The following is a 16,860-nucleotide window of genomic DNA, read 5'->3' on the forward strand; positions in this document are numbered from 1 at the left end:
TCTTGGATTAAATCTCCTTTTTTTGCTGATAAGGCTTGAAAATAACAAAAGATCAAACATCAAAGAGACTTCCTGAGAAAATCATTACCTATTCCACATTTTCCAACATGTCAGCAAAGACCTTTCTCCTCCGTCCCTTCTCCCCCTCCTCCATCCTTTCTCCCTCCCTCTTCCCTCTTTCTCCTCCTCCGTCCCTCCTTCTCCATTCTTCCTCCCTCCTCTGTCCTTCCTCCTTCTCCATCCCTCCTCCTCTTCCTCCTTCTCCATGCCTCCTCCTCCATCCTTCCTCCTCCTCCGTTCCTCCTCCATCCCCACTCAGGCCAGGAATGTCACAGCTCGGAGCAAACCCCTTTTAGCCCCCCAGCCCCAGTGTGGCAGCAGGAGAGCGCAGTGTTGGTGAAATAACTTTATTTATTTAGTGATACACTGTGGCTGTGTCACACAGTCCTTACTCAGAGTTACAGTCACACTTACTCGCTACAGCTACAGGACAGCGGGGCCGGACACACGGCAGGAACACATCCAGAAAAACAGTGGGAAGGGAACTATTGGATTCCACTAATTACCCCCCGCCCCGGAACTGGGGTCTCCCCCCTCCCGCCCCGTCCGTGACTCGAACAACACGAAGGGACAGCAGAGCTGCCCGTGAGGAGGGACAGCAACACCTGTTCTACAGACACGGACACCGACACCAGCAATTCCCACAATGGGCTATGTACAGGGAATGGGATCAGCTTCCCGACGGGGGCGGGGAGTGGGGAGTCACATCCCAGCTTCCTCCTGCAGCCAGCTCGCCCGGACACGAAGGGACTGGGGCACTCAGTGACCTGCTGCCAGCCCAGGGCTGCCACATCCCAGCCCGGGGCTGTCCCTTCCCGCCCCCAGGTGCCCACACGGTGTCAGGGACCGAGGGACACCCTGCAGGGGAGGGGAGGGGAGGGGAGTGTCACTGACCCCCAACCGTGGTCACACCGTGGTCACTGTCCTACCCCCAGCATCCTCCGTGTCACACAGGCCAGGTGGGGAAAGGACAGTGAAATTCTCCTCTCTGCCAACTGACAAACCAACATCTGGTGAACCCAAAACCCCAAGAAATCTCTGAAAAGCTCTATCAATTAATGCAAAAGCGGGGGCTGGGGGAGAGGAGGCAATTTCCAACCTCTAAGGTTGGGAAGTGACAGCAGAATTCCCTTCAGCAGCGTCCAATCCTCCAATCCTCCACCCATTGTGACAGGAATTCCCTGCCACTGCTCCCCTCAGCTTTGGCAAAGGTTAAAACTCTCCCAGGAGTGAAACAGCTGCTGATCCCATCCCAGAGCATCTGCTCCAAGGGCAGAGGCAATAGGAATGATTCCAGCAAGCAGCAACCTGGGAATGAGAGTGGAATGTTGCCCTTCCCTCTGCTGTGGCTCTCCTTCTCCACGTGAAGCAGCTTCCGTGAGGAGGAATGGGAGAACGGAGACCAGGGAAGGAGCCTGGGGAGCATCCATGACTCCCAGGGCAGGTACTGCCCCCGCAGTGATGGATTCCAGGCCGCTGTTTGCTTCCAGAATCCCTGAGGATCTCTCCCCACCCAGCCTCAGGCTGCAAAGCCTCTGCTCCCTCCTCCTCCCCCACATCTGCAGCCAACACTCACCAACATCCTCTGGATGGGAAGAAATTCCAGCCGAGAGGAGCAGGCTCTGGGATGTTCCTGCCACACAAACGGGAGCAACAAGGCCAAAGCTCTCAGAGTTTGGGGCTTTCCGGGGCCCTGTGTGACACGAGGGGCAAAACTGGGAAGTTGTGAGCAAGAGTTAGCCAGGATCATCCACGGAACGGAGAAACCAGGGAGCTAACGGGGTGTGTGCCCTGCGGGAAGCAAAGCCTGGGAACAGGGAACCTGCACAGTCCAAAAAGGCAAGTCCAAGTGACCGGTTTAAGGAGCAGCCTTTCACCAGAGGAAGTGGGGATGCAGGACAGGGGGCTGGAGAGGGCAGGGGGAGGATGCAAGGCAGGAGGGAAGGTGGAAAACCCACCCCCCAAAGCTTCATTTTTGTCTTCCCTAACTCGGCAGCTTTTCCATGGCATTCACAAGATACATCTGAGCAGGGAGGCTCCAGGTGGGAACAGGGGGAGAAAGGGAGGAAGAGAGAGAGAAAGGGAGAGAGTGTGAAGGGCACCGTGGTGCCAAAGTGCTACAACATAAAAAAATAAACTCAAAAGACAGGACACTCATTCTGCACTCAGGGCTCAAACCATGCAGTGAGAGGGGCGGCCGGGGCTGCTCCCCACCAGCACACAGGGATTCGCTCGCTTAGGAATGGTTTTCCAGCCCCAGAGGGGTGGCAATGAGCGGGATGTTCTCCGGGGAGCCCGGCCGGGCGGGGGTGCTGCTGGCAGGGGCTGTTAGCAGGAGCACCCGCTCTCCGTGACTGGCTGCTCGGGGGGCTTCTCTAGTTTGATGTCAATCACTGCAGGGACAGTCAAGGAATCACCCAGAACAGCATCTGGAAGGGTTGGTTGGTGTCTCTCCATGGCCTGCCTGCACAGGGTTAACTGCAAAGCCAGGGACATGGTGAGACCTTTCAGAGGATGGAGCCCAACTGGACAGAAGGAGTAACAAACTCTGGCATTCTAAAACTGCAAATTCCAGCCTCAGATCAACTGGAAAAGCAGAACTTGTGCTGGCCATTAGTTGTGTACATTCGTATCTAGCCCATAAACAGGGTCACACGATCCCACCATGGTCTGGGTTGGAAGGGACCTTAAAGATCACCCAGTGCCACCCCCTGCCATGGGCAGGGACACCTCCCGTAATCCCAGGCTGCTCCAAGCCCCATCCAGCCTGGCCTTGGACACTTCCAGGGATCCAGGGGCAGCCACAGCTTCTCTGGGCACCCTGTGCCAGGGCCTCACAATCCTCACAGAGAAGGATTCCTTCCCAATATCCCATCTAACCCTGCCCCCTCCCAGTGGGAAGCCATTCCCCCTTGTCCTGTCACTCCAAGCCACTGTAAATATTCCCCTTCCATTCTCCTTGTTGGCTCCTTCACATCCTGGAAGGCCCCAGTGAGATCACCCCAAAGCTTCTCTTTCCCAGCCTGAACAATCCCAATCCTCCCAGACTTTCCTCATGGCAGAGCTGCTCCATTCCCCTGCTCATTTTGGGGCTCCTCTGGACACACTCCAACAGCTCCATGTCCTGTTTCAGCCACGTCCCTGCAAAACCCATCCCCACAATATGCCAAAGAAAGTCAGTAAGCCCAACTTAACACCAGATAATTCCAATTCCATGGGAAAACAAGGATACTGTCTTCTTTGCTCTTCTCTGGTGTGCTGTCCATCCCAGGTAAGGCAGCAGCCACACGGCGGAAAAGCTGGAAAGCAGCAAGAGAGAAGCTCAAGGCTTGTCAGAAAAAATTCCCGTTAAAAACATTGTTTTACAGCAGGACTCGGAGTCTGAGTTGTATAAAGTCATTAAGGGGGTACTTCAGCAGGCAGTGATCAAAAATGCCATGAGAATTTTATGCAGGAAATTTAACAGGTTTGAAAGAACTTATTTTAAAGAACTTGTTCAGTACCTACAAAGCCCACAGTTTTATTTTACCTGGTCCTGCTTGAAGAGAACATGGAATTAATTACTAAGATTCTTCCAGGGATCCATGGAACTCCCTCCTGCACTCACTAAACACTATTTACCATGTCCAGCCTCTGCTCGTGCCCACAGGGTGAGCACCTGGGGATTTCTGATCACTCACCTGGCACTGAATATTCCCCTGTGGAATAACTGAGCTTTCACAGCCCAGCCCTTCAGGTCGGTCCTGCTGCCAAACAGCCATTCCTGAGCTGGTTCCAGGGAGCTGCAGTTACACTGGCAAGGCTGTGCTAGAGCTGGGAAGGGCTATTTATCCCCAGAAAATCCAGAAAATGGCTTTGCAAAATTTCTCAGTGTTTGGAGCTCATCCTGCTGCCCTCACACAGCACAGACACTGCCAGGCTGCTGAACTCTACTGCACCAAACACCAGAGCAATCGCTGCTGCTGAGGATTTTCCTCCTGGCAGCTTGGCAGGGGCTCCTCAGCCACCCCTCCAAAGGGTGTTCCTTGGGAAACCAAGGTCCCAGCGAGCTGCTGGAGTTTGCAGCCTTCAAATCCCAGCTCTCCCCACAAACACCCGCTGGGCAAAGAAGGCAACAGGAGATAAAATCAAACACTAAAGAGGGTTTGATCCAGACCAGCCACAAAAACCGAGCCCAAAGCCTCCTAATCCCACTGTGAGGTTGCACCAAGCTGCTGGTGTGCAGCAAACTCCTCAGGATGTTTCCCAACTCCCTCCAGGGCTCACAGGTCCTTGTTCCAAACTCTGTCACATCCAGAACAATCCCTGAACCAGTGGAGATGGGAGTCACAAGCAAGAGACCAAGGGCACAAGCAGAAATCTGAGAAATTCTGCTTAAAACAAAAATGTAAAGGGTTTTTTTTTGCTGTTTGGTCGATCAAACACTGGCACCTGGACAGTCCCTATCCTTTGAGATATTCCAAACTCAGCTGGAGTCAGCTCTGAGCAGGAGGGTTGGAAGGGAAGATATCCAGAGATCCCTTCCAGCCTCAACTCTTCTAAGATTTCCAAGATTCTCTGGCTGGCAAACAGAAGGAGGAACTTCTACTCCAGTGCATCAGCAGAAAAAATTCTTCCCCCTGATGTCAGCAGTGATTTCAGCAAACAGTGCATTGACTGTGGACCACACCAAACCAAATTCCAGCTGATGGGCTGCACAAAACTACGATTTTTCCCCTTTCCCATCCCTCAGCACATTCTGGAGTGAGTTCTCCTTTCTTTCAAGGTTTAGCTTTGACAGGGAATCATTGACTCAACAGGAAAGGAGCTTCCACTACACAAACCAAGACAGGGGTTGGCATTAAACAGGAGGAAATTCCTGCAGGATCACAAACCCCACCCTGGAGCAGACCCAGAGCAGTGAGGGACAGATTCCTGGCTGGAGAACAGCACATGGATGTACCTGTTTGACATTGTACCCAGTCTTTGCACTGGTCTCAATGAACATCACATTCAGCTCTTTGGCTCTCTGTTCCCCTTCCTCTGTGGTGATTTGCCTGGAAAAGGTGGACAACGGAGACACAAGGAACAGGAGGAAGAGTTAGAGATGGCTCTGAGTGAGTTGCTGCTCCCCCTCCAAGAGGCTACAGCCCACCTCAGGACCCTCAAGGCTGCACCACAATCCAGCTCGGAGTGAAACCACCTCAGGGAAGCTCCCCAGGGAACACCTGGAGTTGTGGTAGATGAGCAGCACAGGATGAAGCTCGTGCAGAACATCTGAGCCTCATCCACAGCATTCCACAGAAGGAAAAATCCCCACACCGAGACAGGGAATTTCTCAAACCCGACAGAGAGAGTGTTGTGAGGTGACACAAAGGCTCCAGAAAGGCTCCAACAGCAGGGACAGTGCAACAGCTTGGGAACAAGCACCTGGAATTGCCCCTCAGAGCACCACCCTGTGTCCCACTACATCCTGCTTCAGCACTGCTCTCAATACACAGCACATCCAGCTCTTGGGCTTTTCCCTCCCCATCCTCAACAGAAACCTGTCTCCAGCAATGGGAACAAATCCCAGAGCACAAAAACCAAACCAAAGCAAAAGAGTTCAAAAATGAGAGAAAGAAAACTGCAGGGAGAAGAAAAACAAACAAAAAAATAAACCAGCCACCAACTGAAGCAACATTGAGAGGAATGAAAAACTCAACAGGCTGCACTGAACAGGAACAGAGCTATTTTTAGTGCTGCTTTTCGGCCTCAGAACTTGCCTCATCCCCAGCTTTTATCAGAGGATGAATGGCTCCCCTGTATTCTGCCTAAAAAAATGTCACCTTTGTGACACCAGTGGTGGCTTTGTCCAGGCTTACAGGCCCAGAATTTCAGCCTCACACAAATCCAACTTCCTTTGAAAAGAAAGGCAAGGCAGCTCCTGTTCCTGACACCCGGATATTCCCTTCCCCATCATTCCAAGTGCCAGCCCGGAGTGCTGTCACATTCCCCCCCTAAAATACGAATTTCCAGTGCTGCACGAACTTCAGCTGCAGCTGCTTCAAACCATTTTCTGGTACTTTGAATTCTTCCAGCAGTGCTGGGCCAGCTGTTGTGCACCATCAGGAAACACTCCAAGGCTGAAATGATCCCACTGGGCTTTCCAGTTTCACATGAAACTGGACTTTGACAGGAATTAGAAATGCCAGGTTACTCAGTCAGGGAGCTGCAGTTATTCCCAGCTCCCAGAAGGGCATGGAAAAGGCTCAATGGCCAAAATCCAGAGCTGGCTCAGGGAGAACATCTTGGATTTTGCTTTTGTGAATGATTTCACAGACAGACCATGAGTTCATCACACATGGAATTCTTAAGCAAAATGAGCTGGACATACTTTATTGCATTCCTGAAGCCTTGAGCACCAAGTTTTAGGAATATTTCCAAAGTGCAAGGCATAGGACACCTCAAAATGCTTCCCAGTGAAGTGGGAAAAGCCAAGTAGAATTATCCCTGCTTTCCCTGCTGGGGATGAAAACTAAAAACCTGCATGGCAAACAGCCAGGGATGTAGGGGATGTTGGGACACAAAACCACCAGAACCACAGGAGAAAATATACATCACAGCACATCCTGAAGGAATGTTCAACTGCAGGAGTGAGTAAAGCTGGGGCTAGAATTTAAAATGTGGGAATGTCCCACAATGGAACACTCAGATCACTCTGCCCATCATCCCAAGAAACAGAGTGAACAATGATACTCAAATAAAAGTGCAAGATTTTGCTGAGAAAACACGAATTTCATCTATAAATTGTTCTCCTTTGATCAGGAAAGTCTTGTGAACAGCCAAAGGAAAAGGATTTGATATTTTAAGACTATTTTGCTGTGAGATCCAGGTGTTTCCCTGTGAGGTGTGATTTTCTTCGCATCAGATCAAAATCCCCTGTGGTTCCAACCCCTCACACATCCCCTGACACCCAAAGCCCACATTTTTGGGGTGTGTGAGGCTGTTTCAGCTGGAAGGGTTGGAATTGCCTGGTTTACTCCATCTTCCCTTTGCCAACTGCTTCTGGCACCACCCACTAGAATAAAAACCTTCCCTTATCTCCACTGCTCCTGATACCTTCCTAAGGAACAAAAATCTCTGAAAATATTCAACAAAATTATTGTTAAATCAACAATCCAGAGAAGGATTTGAAATAGGAACACAAAGTAAAGCCTGTGCTCTTCTAAGAACCCACTACATTGGTTATTTTGGTTGAAGTGCTGGAGAATTAAGAGTTTTAAAGCGAAACATTTTATGGCACCTCCCAAAACATTAAGTCTGTGTCATTTTAGGAGTCTAATTAAACTTTTGGGTCTCTTGGGGAAGTTTGGGTTTTGCTGATCTGGCTTCCTCACACACATCCACAAGCTCAGTGTGTGCTATGTGTGTGACATGAAATTTATACCCAGAGAAGTTCGTACTTTTAGATCAATCCTACAAAAGTTCATGCTGCATTTTAACGAGGAGAAACTGTCATGAACTTCCAGCTGCACATGCAGAGAGAGAGAAGGAAATTAGGGAAAATCAGCTGATTTCCTCACTTTTGCAGGCAGCTTTTAGCCTTTACCTCAGTGTGAAAATGAAAATCAGACAAAATACCCCACTGAGAAACTGCTGTGGAACCACTTAGGTAATTTTTTTAGGTGGGTTTAGGTGAGTTTAAAACTATTTGTAGGAGAGAAAAGGGAATAAGTTTTGCTGAAACCAGAAATGTGAATTTCCTGACAAGTAAATGATGCTGTGTTTAAAACCAAGCCTTGTTTCAAGCCCAGACTGGCCCCAGTCCCTCTGGTGGCTCTGGGCAGGGCAGCAGGGCCCAGTTTGCCCCGTTACCTCTTGTCTGCCAGGTCGGTTTTGTTCCCCACCAACATGATGATGACATCACTGCCTCGCTCTGTCCTGACGTCATCGATCCACTTGGAGGTTTGCTGGAAAGAATTCAAGTCTGCAGGGAAGAACGAAACAGCAAAGCTGAGGATAAAACTCCTTCAGGAGAGGGAGAATGCTTCACTTGTACTCAGGTGCTTCTCCAAACCTCCCCCACCCCATAAATGATTTCCCGCCCAGACGGAAAAACAAGGAAGGGGGGAAAACATTTCTGATTTTAATGATCTTTGCAGAACTTGTGGTTGTAACTTCTCAGTTCTGCTCACATGGGGTGTTTCCAACAAGGCCACAGCAGAGCACTGCTGCCCTGGGCTGTCACAGGGCCACACTCACTTGTGATGTCATAGACCACGACAGCGATGGTGGAGTCGCGGATGTAGCTGGGGATGAGGCTGCGGAACCGCTCCTGCCCCGCCGTGTCCCAGAGCTGCAGCCGGACCTGCTGGGGCCAGCCCGGCCCACCAGGGAGAGGAGAGAGAGCAGGAAAACCCTTTAGGGAAAAGGCCACTTCCACAGCCAACTGCAGCAGCTGAGGTGACCTCGTCATCTCGCCCCAAATCCAACCACTGCAGAGCTGCTTCCCAGATCTGTTTGTAAAGGGCTTTAATTCCCTCCTTTGCTTGCCCAGAGATCCTGCTACTCCCAAACATCTCTAGGATTTGGCTACCACCTCATTGCTGGGGGTAGCCAACAGTACAGCACTGATCTCCCAGGATTATGGATGGGAACTCCACAGGACTCGTAGCCTGGAGCATCTCTGATCAAAGCTTTTGGGGCAACCCCCACAGGACAGACACCAGGCAGGAAAACGGCATCCAACCTCCAGCACGGAGCATCCAGATGATGGCAATGGAGATTTTCATGTGAGATTAAAGCAATGGTAACTTAAATCCCAGCAGAAATGAGAGCAAATGTTACACACTGCAGGGTTCAGGTGGTGCAAAGGGCATCGGGTTCTCCCTTCCAGAGCAGCACAGGAGTCACAAAGATGCTGGGCCAGGTAGAGTTTGACCCCAAACACAAACTGTTGTTATTATATACTATTATATATTATTATATATGACAGTTCCAAGGTCTGGGACCTGCCTGGCTGAACCAGCACTGCTCAAAAACTCCCAAAACGCTCCAAACAAAAAGCTTTCTGCACTGGGAGTGCCTCCCTTTCCTTCACCCCACAGTGCCAGAAAACAGGATTGCTCCTCACTCCCAACAGTTTTATGGAGGCAGCCACTGGTTCCCAGTTTACAGCCAGGAAAAATCCCAGCAGGGAGGCAGAGCACTGGTTAATGAGGCAGCCCATCAAGGAAAAAGCAACTTCCCCAGGACCAATGATTGCTTGTTTAGAAGAGGAAGAGAAGCTGATAAAGCACAGGGCTGCAGCCAGATTCAAAACATCATCTTATCTACATCAGGGAATGTCGAGCTGATGCTCTGGGGCTTAAGGAAGATTAGGGTTTATAGTTAAAGCAATTAGCTCTTGCTTCATTTTGAATGCAGGTTTGATTACAGGAGCAGAAGTCAGGGCTCTTCTCCATGCCAGGAAACTCAAGGTGACAAACTGTGAGCACCTGGGCAGTGTCACAGCAGAGCTGGAAGATCAGATTGATCCCGACAGCTCCTGGACTTCCCAAGCTTCCACACCCTCCCTGGACAGTGCTGTTACACTGGGATGTCCACCATGAACATTCGCCCAGGTGGTGACTGAACCACCCCAAACCTTCAGGCTCACAGGCACAAGGCAACTGGAAGAAGCACCACAGAGCTGGCCCAGGTAATTCGTTTAATTTGTCATTTGTGCAGGGTGATGCTCTTTGAGGGAAGGTCTCCAGTGAGCAGGAACCACACAGACACTCCTGAGGTGACCCAGGTTTGCTGCATTTCTACAAGTCCAGGTTTGTGTGCACCCATTTTAGAAGGGAAAATATAAATAACCACCGTGGGACACCAGGAATGAGCCCAGCCTCCCTTAGGAACAACCTTCAGGAGAGGCCTGAGCTGAGTATGGACTCCCCCCATGGATCTCTCCACCTGCCTTTTGGGATGTCCAGCACATCAACAATAACTAAACAATTTCCTTGTGCCCCCCAGAAGTACCTGAGCATGTTCCTTCTGCAACACATGAGAACTTTAAACCTCTCTGTCACTAAGAGCAGTGAAAAAATGAAATTATCTGCAAAGATCAGCCCGTAACTGAAGAATGATGAGATCAGCTGTCACTTAATTACTTCTGACATGGCTGGGAGCTGTTAAGAACAGCCTGGACTGGCAAAATGTTGCCAGCTGCCTGGATAAACAGCATCCTGTACCTGTACAGTGGGAAAAATGATGCCAAGCTGTGCATCCTGCCCTGCTGCCTCAGCCAGGAGAGTCCCCAGCACAGGCCACCACCTGCACATCTCCGTGCTCCCCACACAGGCCAGTTTGACATCATTTGCACCAAACCAGGAACTCCCCCAGAATTCTCTCCAGCTTCAGGACTGGGAGAAAGACCAGGAAATTATTTGCCCTGAATAGTGAGGATAAATCACAACCTATTGTTTGCTAAGCACTTCAGCTTAGCAGAGTGAAACAAACACCTGGTCCTCACTCAAAACTTGTTGGTAAAAGAATAAAGCTGGGCCAGAGCTTTTCCACCTGCGCTGTTTTCTTTACTGAAATTTATATAAATCCTGATACTGGAGATTAACAAAACCCCCACCAGATCAAGTGGGATCAACAGCAAGGAGTTACAATGAAATAATTCTCTTCATGATTTCCTATCTTGTACTAAAACATTCATGGCAAGAGTCACAGAGAATTTCCCTCTAAGCTTGTTTGTTCTTTAGAAATTGTGGTTGTTGCATCTCTCCTCTTTCAAAAGCTCTCTCATGAATCTCCAGGTCTCTTTTCCAGCTAAATGGGAATCTTGAATCCTCCTAAGTCACTCCATGGCTTCTCTGTTTAAAAGGGTCTTGTCCTGTTTTATCTACTCTGACAACGTTCCTTTGCTTTGGCACCTGAAGCTGTTACTTGTACAACCTGTCTTATTACCCAGAAATGAAAAAAAAATTAATAATTTTGAAGTTAAAAAAATAAAAAACACAACAGAAAAACATAAAGCTTTCCAAAGGCTACCAACAACCAGCACAGACACAGGAATTCCCAGTCCTGGGAATGAGCTGTTTTAGCTCTTTTTAGGTACCACCACCACTTCCAGAGTAAAGATACGTGTTACAAGCAAGGTCCCTGCAGACCCTGGGCTCGATACCTACTTGTGATGTCAAAGACAATGAGAGCCACAGCAGAGTCACGGATGGAGCTGGGAATGAGGAACCTCTCCTGGCCGGCTGTGTCCCACAGCTGCAGCCTGATCTGGGAAATGGAAAAGTGTAGGGGAAGGGGAAAGGGAACAGCAGGAAAATGGAGAACAAAACCAAAACTCAAGTGAAATAAAAACAAATAAATAAAAATAAGTTGCAAAGCAAAACTAAGGCAACAAAAGGAAAGTTCAAATGGAACAGAAACATGAAAAGAGGCAGCGACACTTCCCGAGGTCTGGGAACATCCCTCCCTCCACACACCCGGGAATATCTCACACATACCAACACCAGAAACCAGGAGAGCCCTACAATCCCTCCTCACAGCACCTGCTAACGAGGGAAATGCACAGGCAGGCCTCAGGGATCCTGCCAGAACAGCCACACGAGCAGCTGGCCAGATGTGGGACTCCTGCCCCTACGGACCACCTCACCCTGGTCCGGATGATCCCACTGGAAAACTGGAGGTGGTGGAACACAGAACAGTGACCACCCTCCAGGCTGACTTCTCCTGCCCTGCAACCCAACAAGGCTGGGAAGATACGGACACACAGAAAAGGAAATACTGCTCGGTCTTTCAGGAATGAGGGGAACTGGCACATGGATGTGGCTCATGACAGCCAGGACTGAGCATGGGGCTTCTGGTGGCTCCAGCTCACTTTATGCCACACATACCAGTGCTGGGAATGTCACACAGCTGCCCTTCCTGGGAGATGGTTTTGAAGAATCAAATGTATTCCACATGTATTTCATGGAATCCCAGAATGGTTTGGGTTGGATCTTAAAAGTTCATCCCATTCCCACCCCTGCAATGGGCAAGGACACCTTCCACTGCCCCAGGTTGCTCCAAGCCCATCCAACCCAGCCTTGGACACTTCCACAGATGAGTATCCCTTCTGCTGGCTTGTCCAGGCCACGTTTAGAGCTGAGTGACGGAGCACAGGTACAATTTCAGGATGCATTATTTGCTGTAAGGCCACATCAAATCCACCAAAGCACACATCCCAGCTGGAGGCTCAGCATTCCTCATTTCCAGCCCAGAAATCAAAGCCTATTGCAAAATCCAGCATTAAGCACATCTGAGAAATTATTCCAGTGTCTGAATTTTCCCAGCTTGTTTGCTTGTATTTGTCCCTCCTCTTATCTACACTCCACACCTCTGTTATTTGAACAGGCTTTGTGGGCTCTGTGGACCACTTACACAATCAGGAAAGCTAACAGCATTCCAACATTGGCAGGAAAATGGTATTTTGGGGATAGCAGGGCAGCAGGTGAATGGCATCCTGACTTACACAACCATGAGAAACCCACAGCGCTACAATAGCACACAGGCATCCACAGGTGTCAAGCAGCATTCCCAGGATCTCTGCCTTAAACAAAGGTTAAGGAAGGGCTTTTCTAAGAGTGAATCATTGGTAAAATGGCAGAGAAGCTCTCAGGAAACGCATCACACATGCTGGGAAGAGACTTCTTTGAAGCAGGAGGCCCAAAGCTCCACACAGAGCGTCCCCTGCTCCCCACAGCTCTGTCACACTCCTCACACAGCAGTAAACTGGGAAAAAGGCAAATACCGGCAAAACATGAGCAAACCCACAAATACTGAGAGGAAATCCAGGAGAAGGGAATGAGGAGTCTCTGTGCAAACAGGAATCTCATGCAGGCTAAATCCTAAATTGCTTTATTGCAGTAGGTCAGAGCTGTGTTATTACTCGGAACACCAACTCCTTGGCTTTTTATTGGCTTCAGGACCTGCACTGGATGATCCATGTGGGTCCCTTCCAGCTCAGAATATTCTGTGGTACCTGAGGTCTGCTCAGCCCTTTGTATCCCGACAACCCCAGAGGCAGAGTTGCAAATTCTGGGAGCAACCCACACCTAAAGCAGGTACACACAACAGGCAGCACGATCCCTGGGAAATGGCAATTATCTGGCACCAGTTTTCCATGGAAGACTTTGACTTCCTCATAAGGGTATCAGATCTTGTACCAGTGACGGGATTCAAGCAAGGCTGGCTCTCAGGTGGCTGCTGGGGGATTGCAGCAGCTGCTGGAGGAAGGGCCAGGGGGAAGAGCCCTCCCAGCCATCCCACTCCCACCCCACTCACCGTGCGGTCCTCCAGGTACATTGTTTTGGACAGGAAATCAATTCCAATGGTTGCCTGGAAAGAGGAGAAGCATTAGGAGCTGTGACTTGCCTTCCAGCATCCCCATCTTTCTGCACAAATTTTCAGAAATGTTCACAAACTTCTTGTGAAGCTGGTGAAGTGATTTGCCTTCAGTCGCCTTCAATTGAGGTGATAAAACCAAAGCAATCTGGGGATCTGCACCAGCTGCATTTCACAGCGTTCTTCAACACTTCTCAGCTCTACAAGAACCTCAGAGTCTGGATTTTAACCTCAGACATTCCTGTATCTCCACACAGATCATACCTGAGCTGGCAGCTCCTTCTAGTCTGCCCCAATTCAGTCTGGTAAGAATTATCTTGTTAGAAATACCCAAAAGGTAGAATAAACGAGATCTATAAAATATGGGCAACTGAAAGCTAAAGAGCCACGTTTATCCAGGCCTTTCCACTTCAGCATGTGCTTCCAGTGACACTCAGCAGCTTCATTTCCCTGGCAGGTCTGCATCCACTCCCATTCCCATTGCTCCAGCAATTGCAGCACAAAGACATTTAAAATAATGCACTCAGTTAGGTGCACTCCCAGGCACTTCAGTCAAGGAGCTGTCCCAGCCCATCAGAACCCCAGGAAAGAGGAGAGAGCTCCTGATGTAACAGATTTGAGCGTTTTAGGTAGATTATCCCCACTCTTAACACACACGGCTTGTGCTGGGAGGGTTCCAGCAGAACGTGGACCACTGGATAATTGGAAAAGAACAACACAGTCGGTTTTGGGAGGGAGAATTTATTTCTGGGAGGTCTATTTTCCACCCAGGCCATGGTTTATAACAGCTACAGTAAGCAATAAATAAATCTATGAGAGCATCTTACAAGAGTCAGGAAAAGAATGGAAGCACAGGAAAAGAAAAAACACAGGAAGCACAAGAGGATTCAGTTCCAGTGAATGACTTGTCCTCAACTTCAAATCACCCCAATCTAAACGAGTAACTCTTTCAGGCTGAATTAAAAGAGGAAGCCCCAACCTCATCTGCTTTACAGATATTTGATATTCCCCTGAAATATTTCTGAGTGCCTTTGATGCAATTAATTCTTCCCAAAATCTTCAGGCCTCTTACACATCTTCTGCTTTTCATCTGCAGCCTCTTCATCCCTACCCCCTCTTTGCCTGCCAAGACTTCCCTGGCTTTTCCTATCTTTAGTCCTTCAGTCAAAAAATAGGAATAAAAAAATTGAGAGACAAAGTATACCAAGCTGACTTCTGGCAGATCCATCTACACACTCCAGACTCAACTATTCCAACTTAAATGGAAGCTCTAAAGATAACAGACACCAAGAATGTCAGAGGATGTTGGCATTTTATTCATTCCTCGTCTCCTGAGGCTCCCATATCCATCACCAGAAATCCTGACTGTCATCTTCCCATAAAACAATGTTCTCCCCATTTTCCTCAAGGTTTCTCACTGGATCTATCCCACGTCCAAAGGGGATCTATCACCCATCCAAAGGGGATCTAAACCTTGCTGCCTTTCTGGACACTGCGCTTCCTGACATCACACTGGATGCTTTCATTTAATCATGAAGCTTCATCTCCATTTCACGGCACATTTTAACCTCTCATCTGATCTTGAACTGACATCTCACAAAGAAATGGTCTCCCAGGCATCCATCTGAACAGCAGGGAATAGATTTATGCATATATATATATATATATATATTTAAAAAGCAAATAAATACTATCACATACCTGGTATGTATTGTCAAAACTGTCATACATAAACCTGGTGATCAGGGAGGTCTTCCCAACTACAAGAGAAGAGAAAAATTACTTTCAAGCAGCAGTGGAAAAAAAAAATTAGCACTGCTTTGGGAGTGGCACTGATCTGACAGCAGCTGCCAATCTCAGGCCATTCCAGCTACACCTTCCTGGGAAATAGCCAGCTGGAAACTTCATTCCCAAAATGACAGAGGCAGATCAACCTCTGCAGGTCCAAAATTAATCATGGAGATAACCTAGCCCTCAAATCAGGTGTGTGGATAACAAGGAACCAGTTGTTTGCTTTGGGCAAGCAGTAAATCTGCTTTGTTACCCTGTTCTGCTCCTTATGTAATCCCCAAGTCTGGGACATAAACATCAAAACAAAGCAGGTGATACCCCAGACGCTGTTCTGCTGCCTCTGGCTGCATGGAAAAACAACATTCCACACTCCCACCCTTCCTTCGTAACAAGATTTTAGATACAGAGCAAACTCTGGTGGCTTGCTTCAAAACTTTAAATTTACATCTCCAAATACCATCAAGAGACAAAGTGCAGAACTGACAAGAAGTGAAAAACAAAGATAAAGCTCCAATTCTCGCTCAGGAAGCTGGAGGAAGCCAAGAAAAATGCAAAGGACGTGGATGGAAGAGGAAAAAGGAATAAATTGCCGAAAAACGTTGTGAAATTATGAACATTGGAGAGGGTTAAAAACAGATTAGACAAACGCATATCAGCAGCAATGTCAATCCTGCATTGGAAAGGCTGGCAAATTAGAGAACTTCTGGAAAACCCTCCAGTCCCAGGCTCAAGGAGAAGCTGAGCAGTAACAACCCAGGGATGGTTTAGATTGGAAGGGACCTTAAAGCTCATCCAGTTCCACCCCTGTCATGGGCAGGGACACCTTCCATAGCCCAGGTGGCTCCAAGGCCCCTCCAACGGGCCTTGGACACTCCCAGCGAGAAACACCACGATTCCAAGGAAAACACACAACTCATCCATCTATTCCCGGGGAAGGGGCACAAAAGGGAGGCCATTTGAGGCAAAACAAAACCCCCGCGGGTGGAAGGGAGGCCGCGGCCAGGGGGGCAGCGCAGCCGCCGGGAGCCCCCGCAGCTCTGGGGCCGCCTCCCCGCACGGGCTGCGGGCGCACTGCGGGCCCGGGAGGGCGGAACGGAGCCCCGGCCGATGGGAAGGGCCGGGAACGGAGCCCCGGGCCCCGCCAGCCCCGCCCGCCGAGGCCTCAGGCCGGGCCGCCCCTCCCCGAGCCCTGGCACGGCCCCGCCAGGCCCGAACCGCGTCCCCCAGCCCGGGCACGGCGCGACCTCGGCCCCGCACGGCCCCGGGCGCTCCCCCCGCCCCGCCGGCCCCTCCCGGTTCCGCCCGGGCCCGGCCCGGCGCTCACCGCTCTGCTCGCCCAGGAAGACGAGCTTGAACTTCCTGAGCGGGTTCCCGAAGTCGCCGCCGCTGCCGGGCGCGGACATGGCGGCGCGGGGGGGCCGAGCGGGAGCCGTGATGGGGACAAGGAGACAGCGCCGAGCGCTCCGGTACCACCGCCCCGCGCGTCACCTCCGCCGCGTCACCGCCGGCCCGCCCCGCGGGGAGGCGCGTTGCCATGGCGACGGGAGGCGGGACGGGACCATGGCAACGGCGAGGGCGAGTGCCGTGGTGCCGGGGAGGGCGGTTGCTATGGCGACGGGAGGGGGTTGCCGTGGTGCCGGGGAGGGCGGTTGCCGTGGC

At 50.2% G+C, this 16,860-nt stretch overlaps 1 protein-coding gene across 4 annotated transcripts; it reads right to left on the bottom strand.

Annotated features, from left to right (window-relative positions):
* Positions 1–391: 391 nt before the first annotated feature.
* Positions 392–16,722, bottom strand: RAB41 (RAB41, member RAS oncogene family). Of its 4 annotated transcripts, none has more exons than XM_048318414.1 (9): positions 16,526–16,722; positions 15,112–15,170; positions 13,351–13,404; positions 11,202–11,301; positions 8,284–8,412; positions 7,897–8,008; positions 5,003–5,096; positions 3,293–3,359; positions 392–2,453 (listed from the first exon to the last, which is right to left on the bottom strand). In XM_048318414.1, exons 1-9 carry the CDS (start codon positions 16,602–16,604, stop codon positions 2,389–2,391), a joined length of 759 nt encoding a protein of 252 aa, XP_048174371.1. In that variant the 5' UTR covers positions 16,605–16,722; the 3' UTR covers positions 392–2,388. The 4 variants fall into 4 exon arrangements, with proteins under 4 accessions (XP_048174371.1, XP_048174372.1, XP_048174374.1 ...); XM_048318415.1 differs by having other exon boundaries at positions 11,202–11,296; positions 16,526–16,615; XM_048318417.1 differs by having other exon boundaries at positions 8,284–8,389; positions 16,526–16,615.
* Positions 16,723–16,860: the final 138 nt, after the last annotated feature.

The sequence above is a fragment of the Corvus hawaiiensis genome, chromosome 14 (assembly GCF_020740725.1).
Source record: "Corvus hawaiiensis isolate bCorHaw1 chromosome 14, bCorHaw1.pri.cur, whole genome shotgun sequence".
Classification (NCBI taxonomy): domain Eukaryota; kingdom Metazoa; phylum Chordata; class Aves; order Passeriformes; family Corvidae; genus Corvus; species Corvus hawaiiensis.

Coding starts and splice junctions, on each gene's coding strand:
- RAB41 (XM_048318414.1), bottom strand. CDS start 16,604: ATGTCCGCGCCCGGCAGCGGCGGCGACTTCGGGAACCCGCTCAGGAAG. Junction 15,171..16,525: donor CTTCCTGGGCGAGCAGAGCG/GTGAGCGCCGGG, acceptor CTTCTCTTGTAG/TTGGGAAGACCTCCCTGATC. Junction 11,302..13,350: donor TGTACCTGGAGGACCGCACG/GTGAGTGGGGTG, acceptor TCCATTTCCCAG/ATCAGGCTGCAGCTGTGGGA.